The sequence below is a fragment of the Garra rufa genome, chromosome 17, assembly GCF_049309525.1.
Source record: "Garra rufa chromosome 17, GarRuf1.0, whole genome shotgun sequence".
Classification (NCBI taxonomy): domain Eukaryota; kingdom Metazoa; phylum Chordata; class Actinopteri; order Cypriniformes; family Cyprinidae; genus Garra; species Garra rufa.
This window is the reverse complement of record NC_133377.1, coordinates 25,813,259-25,837,268: the sequence shown is the minus strand read 5'-3', so window position 1 is coordinate 25,837,268 and position 24,010 is coordinate 25,813,259. Positions and strand designations below refer to the sequence as shown.

At 43.9% G+C, this 24,010-nt stretch overlaps 1 protein-coding gene across 1 annotated transcript in view; it reads left to right on the top strand.

Annotated features, from left to right (window-relative positions):
* csmd3b (CUB and Sushi multiple domains 3b) overlaps positions 1 to 24,010 on the top strand; it is a gene marked incomplete at its 5' end in the record, with an annotated part of 285,452 nt that overhangs the window by 221,526 nt on the left and 39,916 nt on the right. The window contains one exon of the mRNA XM_073821447.1: positions 20,133 to 20,315. Coding sequence (XP_073677548.1) covers positions 20,133 to 20,315 — 183 coding nt within the window. The remainder of the gene's footprint in view (positions 1 to 20,132; positions 20,316 to 24,010) is intronic.

The window sequence follows — 24,010 nt, the reverse complement described above, 5'->3', positions numbered from 1 at the left end:
CCTGGTTCCCTGAGGGAACGAGACACTGCGTCCTGAGACACTTTGGGGAACGCCATTGGCGGGCCGCACTCTGAGTCATGTCCAACGTCCAATGAGAAACGGGAGTGACGTCACAGGCGCGGTGACGTCATCGACCAGGAAGTATATAAGCACGTGCGTTTGAAGCTGGCGTCGGCTTATAGGAATGAAGCGAGCGCAGCAGGGATGCGGGAATTATGGTCCGAGACGCAGTGTCTCGTTCCCTCAGGGAACCAGGGTTACATACGTAACCTGAGACGTTCCCTTCCGGGAACTCTACACTGCGTCCTGAGACACTTTGGGGAACGAGGTATCAACGCCCCCATAATTTCCAAGGCCCTGCGCAGTTTTTGTCTGCTAGACCAAGAGTGGAAAAGTTGTGTCTTGGTACACTTCAGCCTGGGAAACTTGCCAGGACATGAGTGATAATACATCTCTGTCTGTGGAGCCCGCCAGACAAGAGGGAGAGAATGTACCTCGGCCCTCGGGCACACGAGGTTAGCATAATCCAGTGTCTGGAATACTTACCTGATGAGACACTATGGAAAACTCCGCCTGGTGATCTTGCCAGGACGCGAGTGATAATGCATCTCTGTCTGTGATCAACCACCAGACAAGAGGGATAAATGAGCCTCGGCCCTCAGGCACACGAGGAGAAATGGTAGTCCTTTGTCTGCGCTACGGCCAGAACAAGAGGGACACAAGAAGTGCCTGGTGAACGTGCCAGGACACTGGAATACATCTCTGTCTGTGATCCACCACCAGACAAGAGGGATAAATGAGCCTCGGCCCTCAGGCACACGAGGCTAGGGTTCTCAACCGCTGCCTGTCACAAGACCAGTGCAGGGGGAGAAAAGGCTCCTCGGCCCTTGGGCACACGAGGAGAGGTGGTAGTCCTTTGTCTGCGCTACGGCCAGAACAAGAGGGACACAAGAAGTGCCTGGTGAACGTGCCAGGACACTGGAATACGTCTCTGTCTGTGATCCACCACCAGACGAGAGGGATAAATGAGCCTCGGCCCTCAGGCACACGAGGCTAGGGTTCTCAACCGCTGCCTGTCACAAGACCAGTGCAGGGGGAGAAAAGGCTCCTCGGCCCTCGGGCACACGAGGAGAAGTGGTAGACCTTTGTCTGCGCTACGGCCAGAACAAGAGGGACACAAGAAGTGCCTGGTGGACCGCCAGGACACTAGAAAACATCTCTGTCTGTGACCAACCACCAGACAAGAGGAACACAGGCCTCGGCCCTCGGGCACGCGAGGCCGGATATCACACCTCTCGCCTGGAGGACTGCCAGGTCGAGAGGGTAGAAATCCTTTTCCTCCGTAGAGGAAAGCGCCTAAGCACCTCTAGGCCTAGCAATGCTAGGGCTGAAGGACGACTGAGCCAGGAGTGACTCTGAGGTCTAGTTCGTAGAACCTGACGAACGTTAGAGGTGAGGACCAACCCGCCGCACTGCAGATGTCCTGGATCGGGACACCTGCCATCAGAGCTTTAGAGGCTGCAATGCCTCTAGTTGAGTGAGCCTTGACTCCCAACGGGGATGGGAGACCAGAGGACTCGTAGGCAGTAGAGATGGCATCAATGATCCACTTACTGATAGTAGGTTTGGAAGCCGGGCACCCCCTCTTAGGGGGGCCGTAACAGACCAAAAGTTGCTCTGATTTACGCCACAGGGCAGCTCTGTGGACATAAGTGTCTAGTGCTCTTACTGGACACATTAAGTTATACTTCCTCTGGTCGTGCTCCACGAATGGAGGAGGGTAAAACGCTTGAAGCGTTATTGGCTGTGGTGTCGCTGATGGGACCTTAGGTACGTACCCAGCTCGTGGGTAAAGGAATGCTTTGGCCAACCCTGGGGCAAAGTCAATGTAAGAAGGGGCCACTGAAAGGGCCTGCAGGTCCCCGACTCTCTTGAGAGACGTTAGCGCTAGCAGCAATGCTGTCTTTAGGGTAAGCATCCGATCGGAGGCCTCCTCTAGAGGCTCGAAGGGAGGTTTACACAGCGCCTCCAACACCACAGCTAAGTCCCATGTAGGGACTTTCGGTCTTGCACGAGGCCTCAGCCTGAGTGCACCGCGGAGGAAACGTGAGACCAGGGGGTTCTTGCCCACTGAAAGGCCGCCATGAAGGGCGTGGTAAGCCGATATAGCCGCCACGTACACCTTCAAGGTGGAGTGAGCTAACCCAGCGGACAAACGAGTTTGCAGGAACTCCAGCACTGTACCAACCGGGCAGTGGACTGGGTCTAAGCGGCGTTCATGACACCATGACGCAAACAGGTTCCACTTTAGGCCATAAAGTTTCCTCGTAGAGGGAGCTCTGGATTGAAGGATGGTCTCAACAACCTCGGTTGAGAGACCAGCTTCTATGAGTTGTGCCCCCTCAGGGGCCACACCCATAACTTCCACTTCTCTGGGTGGGGGTGGCATATTGCGCCCCCAGCCTGAGAAAGAAGGTCGCTCCTGACAGGAATCTCCCATGGAGAGCCGTCGAGGAGGGCGATTATATCCGAGAACCATACTCGGGCCGGCCAGTACGGGGCTACTAGCAGCAGCCGTACTCCGTACCGGCGCACTCTTTCCAGAACTCCCGGGAGCAGAGCGATCGGGGGAAAAGCGTACAGACGAAGCCTCGGCCACGTCTGTACCATGGCATCCAGTCCGAGAGGAGCTGGAGGAACTAGAGAGTACCAAAGGGGACATTGCGATGTCTCCTGAGTCGCAAAGAGGTCCACCTGGGCTTGACCAAAGACTCTCCATATCTGCTTCACCACCTGAGGGTGAAGCATCCATTCCCCGGGCCTCAGCCCCTGCCTCGACAGGACGTCTGCTCCCACATTGAGACGTCCAGGAATGTGAACTGCTCTCAATGAGAGAAGCTTCCCTTGTGACCACAGGATGATCTGGCACGCCAGCTTGTATAAGGGGCGTGAACGCAGACCTCCCTGGTGGTTTATGTAGTAGACCACCGCAGTGTTGTCTGTGCGGACCAGCACGTGACGGTTTCTTAGGTCTGGAAGGAAATGCTTCAGAGCCAGGAACACTGCCAGCATTTCTAGGCAATTTATGTGCCAAGAGTGATGCCGGTCGTTCCATAGGCCTTGGGCGGAGCGGCCACTCATGACCGCTCCCCACCCGGTGAGGGATGCATCTGTCGCTAGCGTGACGCGGCGGCAAGGAGCTCCCAGCGCTGGTCCTTGTAATAGGAACCAGGGCTTTTTCCACATGACTAAGGCACGTAGGCAGTGCCGCGTGACCTTGATCTTGCGGAATGGGTTCCCCCTCGGGGAAAACCCTTTGGTTTTGAGCCACCACTGCAGTGGTCTCATGTGCAGCAGTCCAAGAGGTATCACGTTGGATGCAGCTGCCATAAGACCTAACAGTACTTGGAACTGTTTGACAGTGAGTAGCAGGCCTAGCTTGACCGCATTTGCTGCAGTAAGGATCGACTCGATCCGAGCAGGTGACAATCGTGCCTGCATCGTGGTCGAATCCCAGATTACACCTAGATAAGTGGTTCTCTGTAATGGAGACAGCACACTTTTCTTGGCGTTGAGTCTCAACCCCAGCTTTTTCATGTGAGCAAGAACAACATCTCGATGTTGAGCCGCTAACTGTTCTGAACTGGCTAGGATGAGCCAGTCGTCTATGTAGTTGAGTATGCGGATGCCCTGGAGTCGCAGAGGAGCCAGAGCAGCATCCACACACTTCGTGAAAGTTCGGGGAGAGAGCGCTAGGCCGAACGGAAGAACTCTGTACTGGTAAGCTTTGCCCCTGAAAGCGAACCTGAGAAACTTCCGGTGTTGAGGAAGGATGGAGACGTGAAAGTATGCGTCTTTCAGATCTATCGTGACAAACCAGTCCTCGGACCTGATTTGAGACACGACCTGTCTGACAGTCAACATTTTGAACTTCAGTTTTCTTACTGAGAGGTTTAGCTGTCTGAGATCTAAAATGGGCCGCAGGCCCCCATCCTTCTTGGGAACAATGAAGTACCGGCTGTAGAACCCGGATTCTCTGTGTTGAGGAGGGACCACCTCGATGGCCTCCTTCCTCAGGAGAGTATTCACTTCCTGTTCCAATACCAGAGCCTGCTCGGGGCCTACCAGAGTAGGAAATACCCCGCTGAAAGGCGGCGGCTTGGCGCCGAATTGAATGCAATAACCTTTCTCTACAGTACGCAGGACCCACATAGAAATATTTGGCAGTAGTTTCCACGCTGCCAGAAATTCTACTAAGGGAACCAGCCTCTCGAGACTGGTCTCTGGATTTATTAGAGGAGCTAACTTGGTGACCTGTAGCAGCGAACTGGCAGGATGCACCTGAAGTGAGCGCTCTAGAGACCCCCGTGGGGGTGGCGAACTCTCTGGTTCCGCTACGTTTCCGGGCGGAAGGACCAGAGAATGATGTTCGCGGGAGACTGCCGCGCCCTGTAACACCGGCAGGGTTAGCTGACGAATCTCCTGAGGGCCCCGAAGAGAGGTGGTCACCGTACTCCTCAGAGGCGGTGAAGCACCTAAGTCTTCGAGAGGGGCTGCCCTCATTGGCCCTGGGCCACGACCATCAGGGCCGTTTAGCCGAGGCCCTCTTAGACTGTAGGACGACCCTCAGGTCCGGCCTAGTCTTAGAGGACCCCGGCTTGGAGTGTTGCTGAGCCCGCCCTCTAGGCTTAGCCGGAGGGGTGCGGGTAGCAACACTCCTTTTCTGTGCATCCCGGTGCGAGGAGCTAGCTTGCGGCTGGGGCTGCTCCCGTCCAGCAGCCCCAGAGGAGTAAGTGCGGCGAGGAAGAAACCGCTGGAACGCCGCTGCCTGCCTGCGGGCCTCCTGGTGTCTGCTGACAACAGTGTCCACAGAGTCACCAAAGAGGCCAAAGGGCTGCAGGGGGGCGTCCAGGAGCGTGACCCTGTCCTTCTCCTTCATGTCGGACAGGGTCAACCAGAGATGCCTCTCCGCGGCCACCAAGGCTGCCATAGACCGCCCAATGGCACGGGCGGTCTCCTTGGTGGCGCGGAGCGCCAGGTCTGCGGTCCTGCGCATCTCTGTGACGCTCACTTCCTCACCGTCACTAAACTCCTTCAGCAGGTCGGCCTGGTATGCCTGGAGCACAGACATGGTGTGTAGGCAACCACCAGCCTGACCTGCTGCCGCATATGCCTTACCCATCAGACCAGACGTGATCTTTAGTGGCCTGGTGGGTAAGGACGGAGCCTTCAGGGACGATGCCAGGCCGGGAGACAGATAGCTCGCTAGTGTCTGCTCGACCTGGGGCATCGCCCTGTAACCGTATTCCTCCATCCCCCCCACATTACCGTAGTAATCAGAGGCGGGGGAGAAGAGACGCGAGGAATACGGTTTTTCCCACGATCTCCTGATCTCTTTGTGGAGATCGGGGAAAAAAAGGAAGGCTCCGTTTGGGAGGTGCTGGCTTTGCCCGCAGGAAGCGCTCATCGAGCCTGCTTCCCTGCGGTTCATGATCTTGCGCTGGTGGCCAACTGATGTTAAGCTTGGCCACCGCGCTAGTCAGCACCTCCACTAGCTCCTCGTATTGGGGTGAATGGGGGGGCGGTAGTGGGGTGTCAACGCTCTCAACATCAACCTCCTCGGAGGAAGACAGAAGGAGCGCTGACTCCTCCTCTTGGAGGGAAGGAACCGCAGTGCGGGCTTCCTCATCCAAGAGGAGGTCATACGATCCGCTGGGTGAGGAGAGAGATGGGGGATCACCCGTCTCAACTCCCTCCAGCAGATCTACCTGCGAACCCCATGAGTGCAGCTGCCGCTCCGCCTCAGCGGAAGCGGGGCCAGACCCACGGGGAACGCTAGTGAAAGCCCCCTCCTCAAAGAGGGCTTTCCGGGAACGGAGCAACCGCAGCGGCATTCGCTCGCACTGCGGGCAGCCAACCCCCTCAAGGGCTGACCTAGCATGCTCCGCTCCCAAGCAGACTACACATAGATCGTGTGTATCCCCACCAACAATGAAACGTTGGCAGGGAGGGACACACTTTCTATGTGGCTGCTGAACCGCCTTAGAACGTGCGTTCTTAAAAGAACGTTTTCCCCCTGGCATTTTGCTCAAATAAAAGTAGTGCAAACTGGCACTAAAAAACAGCAAAATGCAGAACAGACAGACAATAACACAGAGCGCTCTCGCTGAATGACAAAAGCTGACGCCAGCTTCAAACGCACGTGCTTATATACTTCCTGGTCGATGACGTCACCGCGCCTGTGACGTCACTCCCGTTTCTCATTGGACGTTGGACATGACTCAGAGTGCGGCCCGCCAATGGCGTTCCCCAAAGTGTCTCAGGACGCAGTGTAGAGTTCCCGGAAGGGAACTAAGTATCGATTTTGTCAGTCTTTGATGTGCGTTCACAAGAGTACCATGACACATGCATGTAATATCGAAGCAAGTCAATTTTGGTCTAAGATGTTAAACCTACTGACTGTTTTTGCTGAAACCTGGCCACATCTGTCAAAATCAGTGGTTCAAAATGAAAGAGGGGTCACAGACTAAAGTCTCTGACATTTCTTTCCGATTGCAACAAATTTATTCTTGAGGATAAACCCCCTGAGATGCACCATCTCATTTTCAAGGGGTCCTATTCCAATTCCCCATCATGTGTAGCTTGCTAAACAGGAATACCACACAAACAGACTTGTAATAGACTGAATTAGCATGCAATTTGTTTAGTATCTTTCCTCCCTGAATGCATGGGTGTATTTATTCCTTCAGGGCTTGCTATTGTGAGTGTATGTTTCTACACAGCTTGAGTTAGAAATAGATTTACATTCTGTAAACAGTCTGTTCTGCCTCTGCTTTTTATTTAATTAGTCATTTTATTAGTCATTTAAGTGCAGGAGAACCGCAGAAAATAGTGTGGTTGCACAATCACAGTTAACAATTGCTGGGATATAGGTTTGGATGACTTCCAAGCAGCAAAATGTCTTCAAATAAAGCTCGTCAGTTCTTCCGTGTGAGAGAAAACTCATTGGACGCCCAGCAAGGCCATGAGAATCCGCCCCAGTGGCAGAACCATTAACTCAGCAGAGGTTTGAGTCATTGGGGCTGTTAACACTCACCCGCTGTGAGACACGGCCAGGACTCCCTATGATTGTCCGATGACTATGTAAATGAAGTTTACGGCTGAAAAATCGTCCAGTAGGGCGCTGCCTTAAGCCTGCGTCCGACATCTGTGAGGTGTATAATTAATCTGTGGGTTTGCTGTGCTGTTTTTTTTATACATTTTCCATGCTTTTTATTGAGATTACATGCAGATGGCTTTGGGCATGGACAAATACACAGACACAGCTGCAGGAGGCCATGTTTGTTTATGTTGTGGAGTCTTTACAACACGAACAGGGGACTCTTGAGCTGCGGAGGCCAGACTGAACATGCACATTTCATAACAAACACAACACAATACCCCACCGTCTCACTTCCATTGTACATTCTGTAAATGGAAAGGAATAGCTTGTACTAACTGGGAAAAATCCAGAGGGGAACCTCAAAGGGCTCCACATGTGGGTTCGTACACCCACACGTACAGAACGAGTTTTGTTGAGCACCAAATATGGCTTAGAGAGATTTTACATAAGCCATACGCCATCCGCGCACAAAACGCTCTGCAAGGCCACTGCAAATAGTTCTGAACTCGGTGCGCTAGCGGCAGCTGAGCCTTTGTCACATAGAGTTATTGCGAATCAAGGACCCCTGTGTCCAATGCCTCACCTAACTCTTAGTCTCCAATACTGTCACATTGTCCTTGAGGACTTTAAAGGGAATTAAATATAAACACGCAGGAAAGGCACTGAGTGAGAGAACGGCTCAGTCACTGGCATTTTGAATGGTTTTATGGCATATACTCTGGTTCAGTGAGCTCAACAAGTCTCTTCCGCTGCCTGGAATAGTCTGCGTATGGTTGTGCCCTTTAAAAAAAAAGATTTAGTGCACTGAACAACAGACTTGGTAGTGGAGGACTCGATTCTCCCTCTTAAAAAATTAATTTGTATGCTCTTGGTATTGTGCTGCTTTTTTGTATATGCCTGTAGACTGAACTTTGATTGGATTGGTTGATTGTAGTGTCCTTGTGTTTTTAATCCAGCCATCAGAATCATTGTTCATGATCAACACTTGATGTGCAATTTTTTTTTTCAAGCTATAAATTGGTCCATTGAATTTATGATTGTCTAAGAAGGGGTCCAAATGACCACATTTGGTTGTGTGTGTGTGTGTGTGTGTGTGTGTGTGTGTGTGTGTGTGTGTGTGTGTGTGTGTGTGTGTGTGTGTGTGTGTGTGTGTGTGTGTGTAAGATGACTATGAGTTGGTCTTAAATACTGTCTGTAATTGTTCAGACTGAGCATTTATTAGGCTAAGCAGCTCTACTTTTGTAATCATCAATGTCACGCCTCATTCCCATGATACTTCTGTTGTTATGGTTAGTGAGATGTGCTTACTGTAATGACTTAAGTTGTTCAACAATAGATATTGCTGGTCGTTGGGTCTCCATACATTGACATAAGGCAACCTCTGCTTAACATTATTGTATAGCTTAATTTGTACTGTTACTTAAAGAGATAGTTACCTTTTTATTTATTCACCCTTAAGCCATCCCAAGTACTTTCTTCTTTCAGACGAATACAATTGGAGTTATATTAAAAAATGTCCTGGCTCATACAAGTTTTATTATGGCAATGAATGGGGTTTAAGTCCAATAAAGTGCATCCAATCCATCATTAAAATTGCTCCAAACGGGTTAATAAAGGCCTTCTAAAGTGAACTAATGCATTTTTGTAAGAACAGTATCCATATTTAAAACTTTACAAACCGGAATCTCTACCCAGATAGCACATGTACGTCTGCAAGATGTCTGGTAAAGTCCTCTTGATCTTGGTCTGATGGACATCGTCCAACAGACGTATTGCAGATGTGCAAACACTTTAAAAAATACATCTTGCAGATGTAAATGTCAAATAGACATCTCCATAATATACGTGTGCTATCGGTAGCTTCTTCGCGTTCATAAGAGAGTGTCGTTCCAGCATTTGACGTAGGATGTGGGTGAACATGGTGACGAACGCGGAAGCGCAGTGAAGAGAGCCAAGCGAAACACCGATCACGAATTAAAAGTACATAAGTAAAAGTCCTTTGCTTTAAACAAAACTTGGTTCTCGTGAGACTAGCATATTCTTACCTGAGCTTATGCTTTGTCTATGTCCTACGTAAAGGAAGCACATCTTACAATATAACACCATGCCCTACTACGCAATGCCGGGACACACAATAAAAGTTTTTGCCCTTACTGGCCGCAATGGCGGCACATGAAATTTCTATTTTAGAAACGGTTTCTATTTCTGCAAATTTGCGGCTGGAACAACAACACAAACCATGACAGTTATAATCTCAGGTACTGATTATGTTCTTTATTCAATGTTAAAAGTGTCTAATGTGAGTTTGAATATCATTTTGCGTGACATTTATAGCCATACTGAAAGCAAAAACAGATGCAAAACTTGAAGTGGCGATGAGGTCTTAAAAAGTATGGAAAGTCTTAAAAAGGTCTTCAATTTAACTCCATGATTTCTGTATATATCCTGGAGTAACAGCTTACTACCAGTTGCAAAAAACACTGTTACAGTCTGTCACAGGCAATTCTAGTTGCATTTTTCATCAATTTCTTAAATTATTCTTTGACCTTTTTTTGGCCCGCCATCTAGTGGCGAAATTGTTTTTTTAGCCCAATGCCAAACTAACTTGCCGACCCCTGACGTAGGATGTAGCCATAACTTAAGCTCCAGTTAGAATGTGCTAGTATGCTAGAATATGCTAGCCAAAGATTATGGTTTTAAATCAGAAGGTCCCCCGGAGCCATGTGGAGTGCTTTTTATGATGGGTATATGGACTTTTATTGGACTTTCTAAATCTCAGGCATTCTAAAGTTTGGAGGAGCCAGGACATTTTATAATATAACTCCAATTGTATTCATCTGAAAGAAGCAAGTCATATACATCTAAGGTGAGTAAATCATGGGGTAATTTTCAATTTTGGGTGAATTATCACTTTAATACTGTTAAATTGATGTTTGCGTTTAACTTTACTTTTTGATCTGTGCTAAGGATTGCCTATTGACGTGTTTCTTTTTAGCATACAACAAGAAGTAACCATGATGTAATTTAGTAGACCACTAAGTGAATTAAAGAACAAATTTGAAAAACCAATGTTCACAGTAATGTCCAACATGCCTCATCTAGTCCCAACACAAATGGATTAAGTAAACTTCCATCTGACAAATTTAAATTGATTGCACGCAATGAAATTAAGCTGTGACAAAATGTTCAAGAATTGTGTTGCATTAGCTCATTTTAATTAACCAAATTGCACAAGCAGGAAAAATCCATTTTTGAGTGCATGTTGCTCCTGATCACCAACTCTCGTTGAAAACAAATCATTTCTGCTTGCTTTGTCATTACAAATCACCATCAGTGTGAATGTACCGAGATAAATGACATGTTGCTGGAAACTTTCAGGCAGTCTTTGCATAAATGTGACTCCCAGATGCACTTTGCATCATTTTTAAAGACCCACTGTTTATCCATTAAACCTGCATTAAGTGTCTGTGACCCATAAAGCATGAATACAGACATTGTCTCTTTCCAATTCCACTGTATATGCTCCAATCCTCTACAGAAATCCATGACCCAGAAAGGAGGAGGCAGGGAGAGAACAACAGCTAGACAGAAAGAGAAATCTCTCTTCCTCTTAGTCCTAGGAGGCTTTATTCTCCTTCCTGGTACTGTTCATCTGCCTCCAGGGTTTTCTGGGTTTCATGGCACAAAATCATAGCAGCACAACTTCATCCTTTTTCCTGTGTGCTGTGCTGAAGGCGTTTGTACACACAAACATGCGCTCGCGCAGGGGACTGCAGACTGTTAGTAGGACTGAGTTGATATTTTTGTGTGCATCTGTTGCACGAACAGCTCTTGAGATCAGTAGCGATGTCCCGTGCTGTTTTACAACCTTTTGTTTTAATAATACTCCAAACCGTAGCTATTACAAGCCTTTGACCTTGTTGCCGGCCTCTTCTAATTGCCTGCTTCCAGAGCGCGGTCTCCGAGGTAAAGCCTCCTGAAGTTATGACATGATCCGACCCTCTTAAAATCAACAAACAACCATTTACTGTTTGCCCCCGAAACAGCCTGATACCCAATTAGCACAAATACTGGGCTGTATCAGTGAGGGCTTTAGTGTCCACCTGGTGGGAAGATCTTCTGTTCTTTCCCTGCTCACACCTGAACTTCCTGTGGTCCAATTAGAACGGCTGTAAGTATGTGAGGGCTGCAGCTAAAGGAGCAGCCTCTAGCAGTGAGCCTCTCTCAAGACTTAACTTCCCAGCTCTGCTTGAGCTTTCTGGCACTGCTTGACTGCAGATAGAGCGAACTGACTGCACACTGATTGAGACAGAGCAGCTGCTAGCTCAGACCTCAGGGATTCTGCTTTTCTTAAAGGTGAAGTGTGTCACTCCTATGTCCCTGAAGGAACTCAAACGGAATTGCAAAAAAACTAAAATAGCTTCCAATCAGTTTTTCTACTTCTCCTTCTACTTGTGGCTTGGACAAGCAGATAGTCCTGGCCTATAGATGAAAATGAATACAGTCAATATTATTTATAAGTAACAAATGGGCTGTCTCGTGGGTGCTGATGTTGAGATCACATGAACAGCCAAATACTACTCTTTTATATTGATAACCTCCCTATAATTCGAAAACACTTTTGTTCATATAATACATTAATAATTGCTAACTGCAAATTGACCATTTGTATGTATTTTTGATGGAATTGCAAACTGCAAACTACTGCTTTTGCTTCTTCAATACTGCTGTGTGTCCAAGATTGCCACAGCTAGTGCCACAAGTGAAGAGTGCACCTTACCTAAGATTTAAAAAGGGATAGTTCACCCAAAAATAAACTGCCTTTTATGCCAAAAATCATTAGGATATTAAATAAAGGTCATGTTCCATGAAGATATTTTGTAAATTTCCTACCATAAATGTATAAAATTTAATTTTTGATTAGTAATATGCATTGCTAAGTACTTTATTTGGACAACTTTAAAGGCGATTTTCTTAATATTTAGAATTTTTTGCACCCTCAGATTCCAGATTTTTAAATGTTGTCCTAACAAACCATACATCAATGCAAAGCTTTTTTTTATTTTGCCCTTTTTTAGATAATCTATAAATCTTAATTTTAAAAAAATGACCCATATGACAGGTTTTCAGGGAAAATTAGCGTTAGAGCACAATTCCATGATAGCGCCGATGGGAGCGAAATTCTACCTGTGATTTACCAACAATGCGCACATTAAAGAACACAGACAGGTCATTTCCATAATGACCAGCACAATCTACCAAGAGCAGCACAAATTAGCACCTGCTTTAAATCATGCTTTTTTGGGCGTTAAATAATGGTGCAAATACCAGTAATTTGATGAGCGAAAACAGTAGTAAGACGTGTTGCGTGATTCATTTTAATACTCCCATAAATTTTGCATCTCAAAGGGAAGCACCTACAAATGCATATTCAATAAGGTCAGGCGCAAAAATATCTCTGTCCTTGCTTTTTCTGCGCTAATTTTTCACTGCGCATCTTAAGTAAATTCTGACAGTACTATTTTAACGCCAAAAGGCGGTTTGCACTGGCGCAAGCTGTTAGTAAAACTGTTCCTCTGTTTTCATTTACTCACCCTCATGCTTTCTGAACCTGCATGACTTTCATTTTTTATTCAGAACACAAAAGAAGACATTGTGAAGGCCATTTTAGCTATTTTTGTCTATACAGTGAAGGTCAAAAATGTTGGACCGCATTGACTTTCAATGTATAGACAAAAAAATATGTTTCTTAGAATATTTTCTTTTATGTTCCACAGAAGAAAACCAATCATCCAGTTTTGAAACGACATGGTAGTGACTAAATAATGAGTGTCACTGTTGAGTGATCTATCTCTTTAAATGCTAGACTAGGCTCCCTTAGTTCGACTCTTTTGTACCTGACCCATATCTGTTTTCCAAAAGCACATTTGACCTGAAGTGAAAAATCAACCCTGACTGCTAACAGCCACTAAAGATGCCACTGATGAATAATCCATCTTTAGTGCCCCACTTCTGCTCCACTCCAAGTTTTGTGTAGATGCAGAAAGATGACATTTTATATTGCGTCAGTTTTCATCTGACGTAATCCTGTCAGCAGTGTTGCCTCAAAGTGTGAACTGCATGTTTGTGGTGACTCTTTTGATCAGAAGTGGCTGTACATCAATTTCTAACACGCAAATGGACATATACCCTCTCCTCCCACGTCTACGGTGGTCTCAGGGCTGCCATTGCAGATAAGTGGAAGAGTTCCAGCGGGACGGCTAATACAGCAGTCCCCTCCGTCTGCCCTTGAAGTGTTATGCTTGGTCAGCACTCTCTCCCTGACAGAACACGCTCTTGGGAGTCCAAACACCCACACCTCCCGACTCTCGCTCTTCTCGTCCTCTGCCACCAGCAAGAAAGACAAAGATGGAACATGACATAAAAACACACACCTTGTTTCGCAGTGACATACAAACTACTTGCTGTGCCCCGGAAAGAGTTTACCAATACGAGGTGCCCTGCTGTATTACGCCCCAAGAAATGTACATGTAGCTGTCACAATGCATCTCTGCACGTGGTGGAAGTCTAAGAAACGTTCACTACTTCATCTGAGCGTGACCAGTGGGGTGCCTGTTCCTTCATCACACCACAGCCTGAGAAACAGACCCCTCTGTGTGCTTGTTCTCTGAGAGGAAATCCATCCTCCTCACTTAGCTTCAAGTTCATGTCAACATGCATCTTGTCCGTTCGGCACGCGAGTCCCCGCTGTGTGATGTATGGCACATGTATGCGATTTACAACAAAGTCTGTGGGATAAAAACCTGCCAGTCATGCAAGGGTCAAAAACTGACCCTTCAGCAGAAGAGCCTGTTCAGGCAGCCCACTGACATATTAATAAGTAAGAAGAACAGCCTGCAGTCCTTTAATAACAGCCATTTTAATCTGTCCCTTGGGCCGGCCGCCACTAGCCCTGCCTACTGGAATCTCCAGCCACACTGATATATTAGATCAGGAGTTTTTTTTTTTTTTTTTTTTTTTTCCGTACAGCTGCCTGTTCTTTAAAGGTCCCATATTGTCAACATCGAAATTTCCAGGCTTTTTTCATGATAACTGAGGTCTAGGGGCTATGTAACTACCATATGAGTTTCAAAACAGTCAATCCACAGTAAACTGCACACAGCCTGCTTAAAGTAGCTGATCATTTTCACGAGCCGCTGTGACTTCCGTAACGATGTGACGTCCGATCTACTCAGTCACCGCCTTCAGTCACCACCCCAGCACCAATCACGTCCCACCCTCCTTTTGTCAAACCCAGACAATATCGTGTCCATAACATTGCTAAGCAACAACAACACGGAAACTAATCTAGAAAACCCTGTTCAGTCGATAGATGTCGAAACTACATCATTGCACAGGCTTCAGAACAACGTGAATATAAGAGACCACTGGCACGTCAACTTCAGCCTCTTTCACACAGCGATTCCGGTAAATACACGGATAATGTTTCCCATGATTTGTTCCGGAGTTGTTTAATTTGGTTCATTCACAGTTGTTTTCCAGAATCTGTGCGTGCTTTACACACAACCCATAAAGACATGTGACATTTGGATTTGAGATGTAATGCGACGCGTACGTTTCACTAAACTGAAACTAACCTGAACAAATTGTGCTTCAGCGCTGAACGTGAGGAGCTGGCTCTGCCTGATCGCCGCTTCATTCCACTTTGCACTTATTTTTTTGTCGTGAAGAGTCGCAGGGTAACGTGCATCATCACTACAACACTGCCTTTATGGTTCTGGCTTTTGTTCACACAACGCTTGTTCCCGTAATTTTCCAGAATCAGCGCGCATTGTGAAAGAGGCTTTACTAAAGCAATAGTTATGTAGCTTACTGCATTCGGTGTTTGAAAAAGAAAAAACATTAATGATCATTCTGAAATATCTTGTTGAGTATCAGCAGGCTAGGCTCTCTCTATGGCTCTGGGTTCGGCTACAACGATACATGACCGTAGTTACCTGTGATTGGCCTGGCTTTGCGTCACTCAGAAAACAACAGGCCAATCAGAAGAGAGGCTCATGAATATTAATTAGATGGGCCAAAATCGACCTGTTTTTGACAGAGCTCCTAAAAAAGGAGCTGTGAAAATATATTAAGATGGATTTTGGCACTTATACCGCAAATATATATTCTTAAGGACATCAACAACTAAAATAAACCTCCAGAAATGTGTACAATAAGGGACCTTTAATAAATCATTACTTGTTTATGGAGCTGGCTGGTTTCGTTGACATAGGCTGGTTTTGGATGTTGGCTGGCCTGATATGAGAAGGCAGTTTTTACCTTTAGGGTGCTGGGTATAGGATTGCAGTTGCACCAAATGTTCATAAGGTCTTTGAGACATGAAGTTCACATATAGTGAATGCTAGTTAGTTTGTAGCAAAGTCTGTACATAATTTAGTAGCGCAGTTTTGTCCTGAGGCAAAAGTTCACCCAGGTTGTAAGCTTTCTGTAAAGTATTGTGTAGTCACATATGTGTACATTTATTGATCCAATAAGAAGCCTTACAATATAATCAGTAATGCTCTATCTATTTTAATACATTTTAAAGTGTAATTTATTTCTGTGATGGCAAAGCTAAATTTTCAGAGGTCAATTATTCTAATATGCCGATTTAGTGCTCAAGAAACATTTATTATTATTATCAAAGTTGAAAACAGTTGTGCTGCTCAATATTTTTGTGAAACAATAAAAAGCTTAAAAGAAAAGCCATTGTAATTGTTAGAATGGCCAAGGATCTGCAATCTCCGCTTTAAACTGATCGGGCAGACCAAACCGTAAGCCGTAGAGGCTTGAAACTTGGAGGAATGGTAGTACTCACACCGCTGACAACATCACCAAGGCTCACCCCAATCAGGGACGCTACAGTGAGCAAAAGAACAAAATCACTCCTAAATTCTAAACCAGAGATTATCTTACTATAGGGAGTTGACAGGGTCTGTATTACTTACTATTGGAGAAAGTGTAATGGCTAACTTGGATCACATGTCTTGACATCATTGAATTTCAGTCAGAGTTGTGCGACACTCAATCGCTGTTTACAGATACCATAGGAATGAATAAGAAGTGCCATAAGTTGAATCCCATCTGTCGCAAAAAGTCAGTGACTTCTCTTATAAAACAGCATTTTTTCGTGCTAAAATTCAAAAATAGTTCAATTCAAACGTATTGTTAAGTGTAAAACATATTGAAGATTAGCAGATAGGCTTCGATTCATTAAATGATAAGCCATTTTCTCTAAAAAGCTGTTTATTCAGCATAGTAAAGGCTCTCCCCTATTGACATCCATTCAATTTTCGGGTATTTTGGATTTTTTTAAAAGCCTACTTTTGTGAACCAGTCCTAGGTTTTTTGTTCGATCAGAACCAAACCAGTGCAAAAAGATTCTCTGGAGAGTGAAAATCAATAATTACAAAAAAAAGTTGAACTTTCTACTCACCGTCGCAAAGCGATGCCAAAGCAACACCAAAGCAATGCCTAGGCGTTTGAAAGGTGCAGGGCCACTTTTAGTAAAATTCCTATAACTCCTGAACGGAATGAGATATCTTCACCAAACTCAGAACACCTATTTAAGAGCTCAATCTGAGGTCACAGAAAAAAAGCACAGAGCTTGGCCACTTGGTAGTGCTATAAGAGGGGATAAAAACTCAATAAAAAAAAAAAAAAAACGTGGTCACCAAGGGCGATGAAGTTTGAGCACCTATTAGACCAGGTTAACGGGGATTCCGAACTAAATGAAACTTAGTGGGCCTGTTTGACCCAAAGATCTATCAGACCACTGGGTCGCGATACCATTTTTTTCAAAGGCGTAAACAATTGTACATTGCACGTTTTTTAGCGCGTACATGCAATATTCATATCATGCGATAGTACTCCTCATTTGCCTCTAGAACCACTGCTGTCAATCAAATAGTTTGTTAAATGATTGAGAAAATGGAAAAAAAAAACTACTTTTGCCAACTAGGCCTAGGGGAAGCTATAATGGTGCGTTCACACCGCACACTTTGTCTGCGTCAGGCAACGCACCTAACGCATCTAGTTTGACGCATGTACGTTGAAGCTGGCAACGCTTGCTTTTTGGTGCGTTCACACCGCACACGTCAGGCAACGCTCCCAACGCATCTAGTTTTTTGCACACTTCCCCTGAATAAACCATGGCAAACTATTGGGACTGGACATTTTGGAATCCTCTCATGACCATGTTTTGCTAGCTAACTAAATGGGAAATAATTACGTTGAGAAGATTTGACATCCCGATCTCTTCAGCGATCTTCATCCAAGCAAGTTCTTTTACATTCCTGTCTTTATACAACAACAAGGACGGATCATACAATTCTCTGCGATTGCAGACGGCTAGAATAAGCTTGTAGCCGTCTGCAATTGCAGAGAATTGTATGTTGTTGTTTTTTCTGCTCCCGCTTCATTCAAAATACGTGTGGTGACGTCGCTACAGTGAGACGCTCTGATTGGTTGACGCACTGCGTCAAGTGCGTCAAGTCCGTCAAAAGTTCAGCTAGCTGAACTTCTGCGTTGCTTGCGTTTGCTGCGTTGACGCTTGAAACGCAGGTAACGCTTGAAAAGTTGACGGATCCAACGGACACAACGCAACGCAGAGCCTCTGACGGACCTCTGACGGACTCAACCATTGACTTTACATGTAATCTTGCCGCAACTGACGCATGACATTTGGGGCGGTGTGAACGCAGCATAACAGGGTCATTTAGAAAAGGGGCCTGTCCATATTTACTAAATAATCGATATTGAATCAAATCGGAAATTGAATCAACTTCTGCTTGTGAATCAGAATCGTATCGTGAAATTTGTGTCAAAACCCAGCCCTACTAAAAATGAATGCAAATTTTACGTGTTTTAATATAATTTTTTTTTATTGGTATGTATGAGGTTTTCAACTAGGGGTGCACCGATCCGATATTAGGATCGGATATCGGCCCCGATATTGAAAAAATAGCTGGATCGGGTATCGGAAAAATGAACAGATCCACGGGCCGATCCAGTTTTTTTCCTCTTTTTTTTCTTCCTCCGTCGCAGCCAGTGACTGTAAATATAGGTCACAGCGTCGCAGCAGATCCTACGTCATTCATTAGCAGCACGTGTGTCGCATGCTGGAACAGTTGGAACATGAGCAACATGGAGCGAGCCAAAGAGTCGGCTGTGTGGAGATACTTCACGCTTGCCACGCCAACCTGTTCAACGGCTGTTTGCAATGTCTGCAAAGGAAATGTTTCGAGGGGTGGTGGTAAAAAACTACTACATTTTATTTATTTAAATTTATTTTAAGAAGTTTGATTACATTCTATTTTTTTATTTGAATGCACAATTGTTCTTTAAATAACAAATAAATAAGTAGTCAATACATTACATCTGTTTTGTCTTAGTTAGGAAAGTAATGTTTAGTTAGGCAAGTTTGGTGCCTTTAGTTTCTTCTACATGGTGAAAGGAAGGTATAAGGTGGAAGGTATGCAGTTTATTATTAATTCAACAATGGTATTGGATCGGTATCAGGTATCGACAGATATACAAAGCCCAGGCATCGGTATCGGTATCGGGACTGAAAAAGTCGAATCGGTGCATCCCTAGTTTCAACTATGCATAATTACAACGCTTAAATATTCAGTAGTGTGTAAATTGCAACTTGCAAGCCTATAGCTCTAGTGCAAATCAGTACTGAGTTATAACTTGTGCACAGCTGGTACAGCCAGCCCCCTGATCTATTTTAGCTCTCTTGTCCAGGGTTTCAGCAATAAGTCATGGTTTCTAACACTGTGTCCTAACAAGGTTTCCAGCGGCAGGCGATTTGTCTGTGCACACTGAACGTGAAACTTCTATGCGACATGACACAATCACAACCGATCACTTTCTGCATTTTTTGGTCTGTCGAGATTATTCATAAGCCCTGTGTGAGCACAAATGCACGTGTGCAGGTGTGTGTCTCCGTGTGATTGTGTGCGTTTGTGTGCTGATGATGAATGGAGCTCAGGTTCAGGTGAGGTGCAAGGCTGCAGGGCCCTGAGCTCAGATATATGGAAGCAGCAGGAATCAATCAGGAATATCAATTTCCAGAGAGCTGTAGCAAAGCCTTGAGTGCATGGAAAAAAAGATGTCCTCCTCCAAGATTACATCCTGAGAGGGGCTGGAAAACAGGCACAGGACTAGTCATCCTTTTTTATTCATTTGACAGTAGAATAGGCTAAAATGATACATCTCTTTACACTTGATGCAAATTCTTGGTTTCTTTTTTTTTCTGCCTCATTTTGCTATTTCTACATTAAGTATCAAGTTTTTCTATAGGGAGACTTTCACAAATATGCTCGTCAGCCTCAGGTATTTTAATTATAAATTTTCATTTACACAATAAGAAATGAGCATGATAGAAATAAAAAATACGTCATTTTTAATTTTAGTTAATTTTTTCCCATAATTTTATCAAATAAGATAGAGTGAAACAAGCCAACTAATGCACAAAATTCATCAACTCCATTACTTAAACATGCTAATATTTATGCTTTTGTTTTCAAGAAGGATAATGTCATTCATAAACTGTTAAATGACAAACAGCACAGGAAAAATGGCAACAAATCAAAACTAAATATTCCCAAAAGGCCATTTTGAAACACTTTGATTAGAGAAAGGATAAGAATGCTAAAATGGCATGCCAAAAATGGTAACATCTAGGTAAAGCAAAGCAGTAAAACTATTTAAAATTCACCCCATTTGTTCACTTAATGGTGATATTGTGATAAAAGAAGAGTTACCAATCTAGTGCCCATTTATAAAAGGATGAGTTTAATATTTCATCCAATATTTTAAGCCATATACATTGGGGACCTGAAAATTTATGATACAGTTGAAATTACCCTAACCTCTTTTCAATCTCTATTGTCTTTTTTTATTCTTCTCTTCGTCTCTCAAGGTGATTCATCGGGGACATGCGGTGACCCAGGCACACCATCCCACAGCAGCAGAGATGAGAGTGACTTTCGGATACGCAGTAAAGTGCACTTCAGCTGCTCGGTGGGATACGAGCTTTTTGGCTCCGCAGAAAGGATGTGCTTCCCCAACGGCACATGGTCCGGTACTCAGCCCTCCTGCAAACGTAAGCGCCTGCAGCAGATGACATGATACAGCATCTCTAAAACTGCCCAACTCCCACTCTCACTTCACATTGCACAAATTTTCTTTTACTTGGCTAGGTGAATTGAGAAGTAGCACATCTCAGCCCTGAGCTACTAAGTCAGTGGTTTGTTTTAACAAGTCATTGGCTGACCTAAGGCTTTGTTCACAATGCACATAAAAATATGATTTTGTTGTCAAAGCCAGTTTTTAGAACTGACTGTCTTTTTGCATGAAATGACATCTGTTTGTTCAGCTCAAGGGATCAAGATTTGGCGCATTAGCATGCCCATGTTAACCCCTGCAGGTAGAAACCGTAACGACACCATCTGGTTCCAAAAATCTTTTTGCTTTTTGCCCATATTTTGATCCATGCTTTTTGCATTTAATCTTTATGCATTTCATTGGCCTTTTAAAAGTAGCCACCGTATTCCAATGAAATTGGTTTACAAGCAATCTGCAAAATGTTAATTATTTTACTAAAATAGAAGGGATCATACAAAATGCATGTTATTTTTTATTTAGTTCTGACCTGAATAAGATATTTCACATAAAAGACGTTTACATAATAATAGTTGAATTTATAAAAATTACCCTGTTCAAAAGTTTACATACACTTGATTATTTATACTGTGTTGTCACTTGAATGATCCACAGCTGTGATTTTTTGGTTTAGTGATAGTTGTTCATGAGTCCTTTGTTTGTCCTGAACGGTTAAACTGCCTGCTGTTCTTCAGAAAAGTACTTCAGGTCCCACAAATTCTTTGGTTTTTCGACATTTTTGTGTATTTGAACCCTTTCCAACAATGACTGTATGATTTTGAGATCCATCTTTTCACACTGAGGACAACTGAGGGACTCATATGCAACTATTACAGAAGGTTCAAATGTTCAGTGATGCTTCAGAAAGAAACACTATGCATTAAGAGCAGTGGGGGGGGGGTGAAAACTTTTGAATGGAATGAAGATGTTTACATTTTTCTTATTTTGCCTAAATATCATATTTTTTCATTTAGTACTGCCCTCAGAAGCTACCAAAGATACTTACATGTTTCCCTGAAGGCAAAATAAGTCAAATTTAACCTGTTCTTCATAATTAAGAACAGGGTAAAGTTGTCACCACCCGGCTCCTAATGCATTGTGTTTCCTTCATGTGAGTGTTTGAACCTTCTATAATAGTTGCAAACATATTTTTTATGATCAATCCTATTTTGGTAAACTAATTAACATTTTGCAGATTCTGTTTTGACCTCAACTGTATGTTAAATAAAATTATTACACTGCTACACGGAATACTCAATTCTGATTGGTCAGTCACCACATTCCAAGGTATGTTATTCCACACAATTTTTTCTCATCTCATTATTGTTGGTCTAACAGTGAAACTTATTTTAAATCTTTTAACAAGCGTTGCCTTGTTATTTCTTTAGTAGTGCTACTAAGTGCTGAGCAGAAGACCTTCCTGTTCATTTTAATAATGATATTGCATCCAACCCCCTGGAAGCAAGTGTTGTCTTTATTATAGCATTAAAAAGTCCCAAAAGTAATTTATCAGTGACAAACAATAAAATCAACTACCCACTAAATAATATATCACCGTCCACATTGTTACCTGATGTTTTATTTGGGCTTGCTTTCCTTTTACAGTTGTACAGTTGTCAGAGTCCCACACCACGTAATAAACCCACATTTTCCCCGAGGCTGTAAAGTCTACAGCACAAATGAAAGATGACTAGCCACTTCCCGACTCAAGCAGGCAGTGTTTTCTCTGGAAACATGATGCACCATCTTGTTTTCTTGCTCCGAGACCTGACTAATGGTGTTTCTCCCAGGGTTCCCACCTCCCACAGAACATATAGATGACATGACCCAAGCCATTGTGCGCGGATCATTTTTGAGAGACGGCAATTGGCACAGGGAAACAGGAACAGTGACTAATTGAGGGGGAAGGCATCTGGCTATAATCCGTCCCCCATGCTGCAAAATGACAAGCCCTGTGGGAATCACAATGGTCAGCATGTCATCGCAAGACAAAGAGAGTGCTCGAGTTTCCCGTCATGGAGGTGTACCGCAAGCACTGTCTTTTTAACAGCTGCACAGAGAGATGATTCTATCCTGAAAGGAAGCCCGAGTTCTTCCACTGCAGTCAACCAAAAAAGCACTTCGACTCGGCATATTAATAGGTTTTCAGCCAGTTAATTCACTCAACCAGCATCTCGGCGGAAATAAAGAGCTCTCTTTTTTGTCCTTTCATTTCCTCTGTCTCGCTGCCATTCTCCGGGTATGATCTACAGGCCTGTCATACCATATCTTCAAACTTCATCCCCACTCATTTAAGCCTTACAGACGCTAATACCTCATTCTGTTATAGTCACTGTCCCATATCATAGTCATTACATGGTCAAAGACGTCTCTCTAATGATCTCTGTTTCTTTAGACCATCACTTCTTCACATCTTCCCATCAGATGTCCATAGTCTTAAAATAAATCAAATGCGGTTTGGGGGAAGCTACTCAAAAAAAGGAATATACTGTACAGTTTTACAGATAATGGAGTACTTCATTCAAGTACTTCATAGCAGAGTATTTGTATTACTAATTAAGCAGCACATAGTCTCATGTAGCCAGACCTTTGACTGAACAGCATATGGTCTTGTCCACACTGCCACTTATTCTTGCCAAGAACCACCTACTTAGACAGTTTTGTGAGTAGTATGCATCGGATGGTCAGTGAACAGACTGTGTGTGCCATCTGAGACTAAGGAACATGACAAAGATACAAGGCTGGGCAAGAAACTAAGAGTGTATATAAATGATCATTTTAAGTCACCAAAGCCGTTAATGTAGAACCATGATTTGTGAAAGTGACAATGCATATCATTTATGGTACACTATTTATTTGGGGTCGGTAAGATTTGCTCACCAAGGCTGCGTTTGTTTGATCAATACAGTAAAAGCAGCTAAATTATTAAATATTATTATAATTTAAAATGGCTGTGTTCAATATTATATATTTTACAGTCTCGCATGTCACATGATCTTTCACAAATCATTCTAAAATGCTCAAGTAACATTTTTTATTATGTTGGAAAAAGTTATGCTAATATGTGATTCAAAACACATTTTTGTATCGTTGTTTTGTATTGTTGTAGATTTATTTATGGTTTGTTAGGAAAGGACAATATTTGGCCGAGATACAATTATTTGAATATCTGGAATCTGAGGGTGCAACAAAATCTAAATATTGAGAGAATCGCCTTTAAATTTGTCCAAATAAAGTAATTAGCAATGCATATTACTAATCAAAAATTACGTTTGATATATTTATGGTAGAAACTTTACTAAATATCTTTATCCAACATGATCTTTACTTAATATCCTAATGATTTTTGGCATAAAAGTAAAATCTAATATGTACCAATACAATGTACAGTCGTGGCCAAAAGTTTTGAGAATTACATAAATATTGTAAATTGGAAAAGTTGCTGCTTAAGTTTTTATAATAGCAATTTGCATATACTCCAGAATGCTATGAAGAGTGATCAGATGAATTGCATAGTCCTTCTTTGCCATGAAAATTTACTTAATCCCTAAAAATACTTTCCACTGCATTTCATTGCTGTCATTAAAGGACCTGCTGAGATCATTTCAGTAATCGTCTTGTTAACTCAGGTGAGAA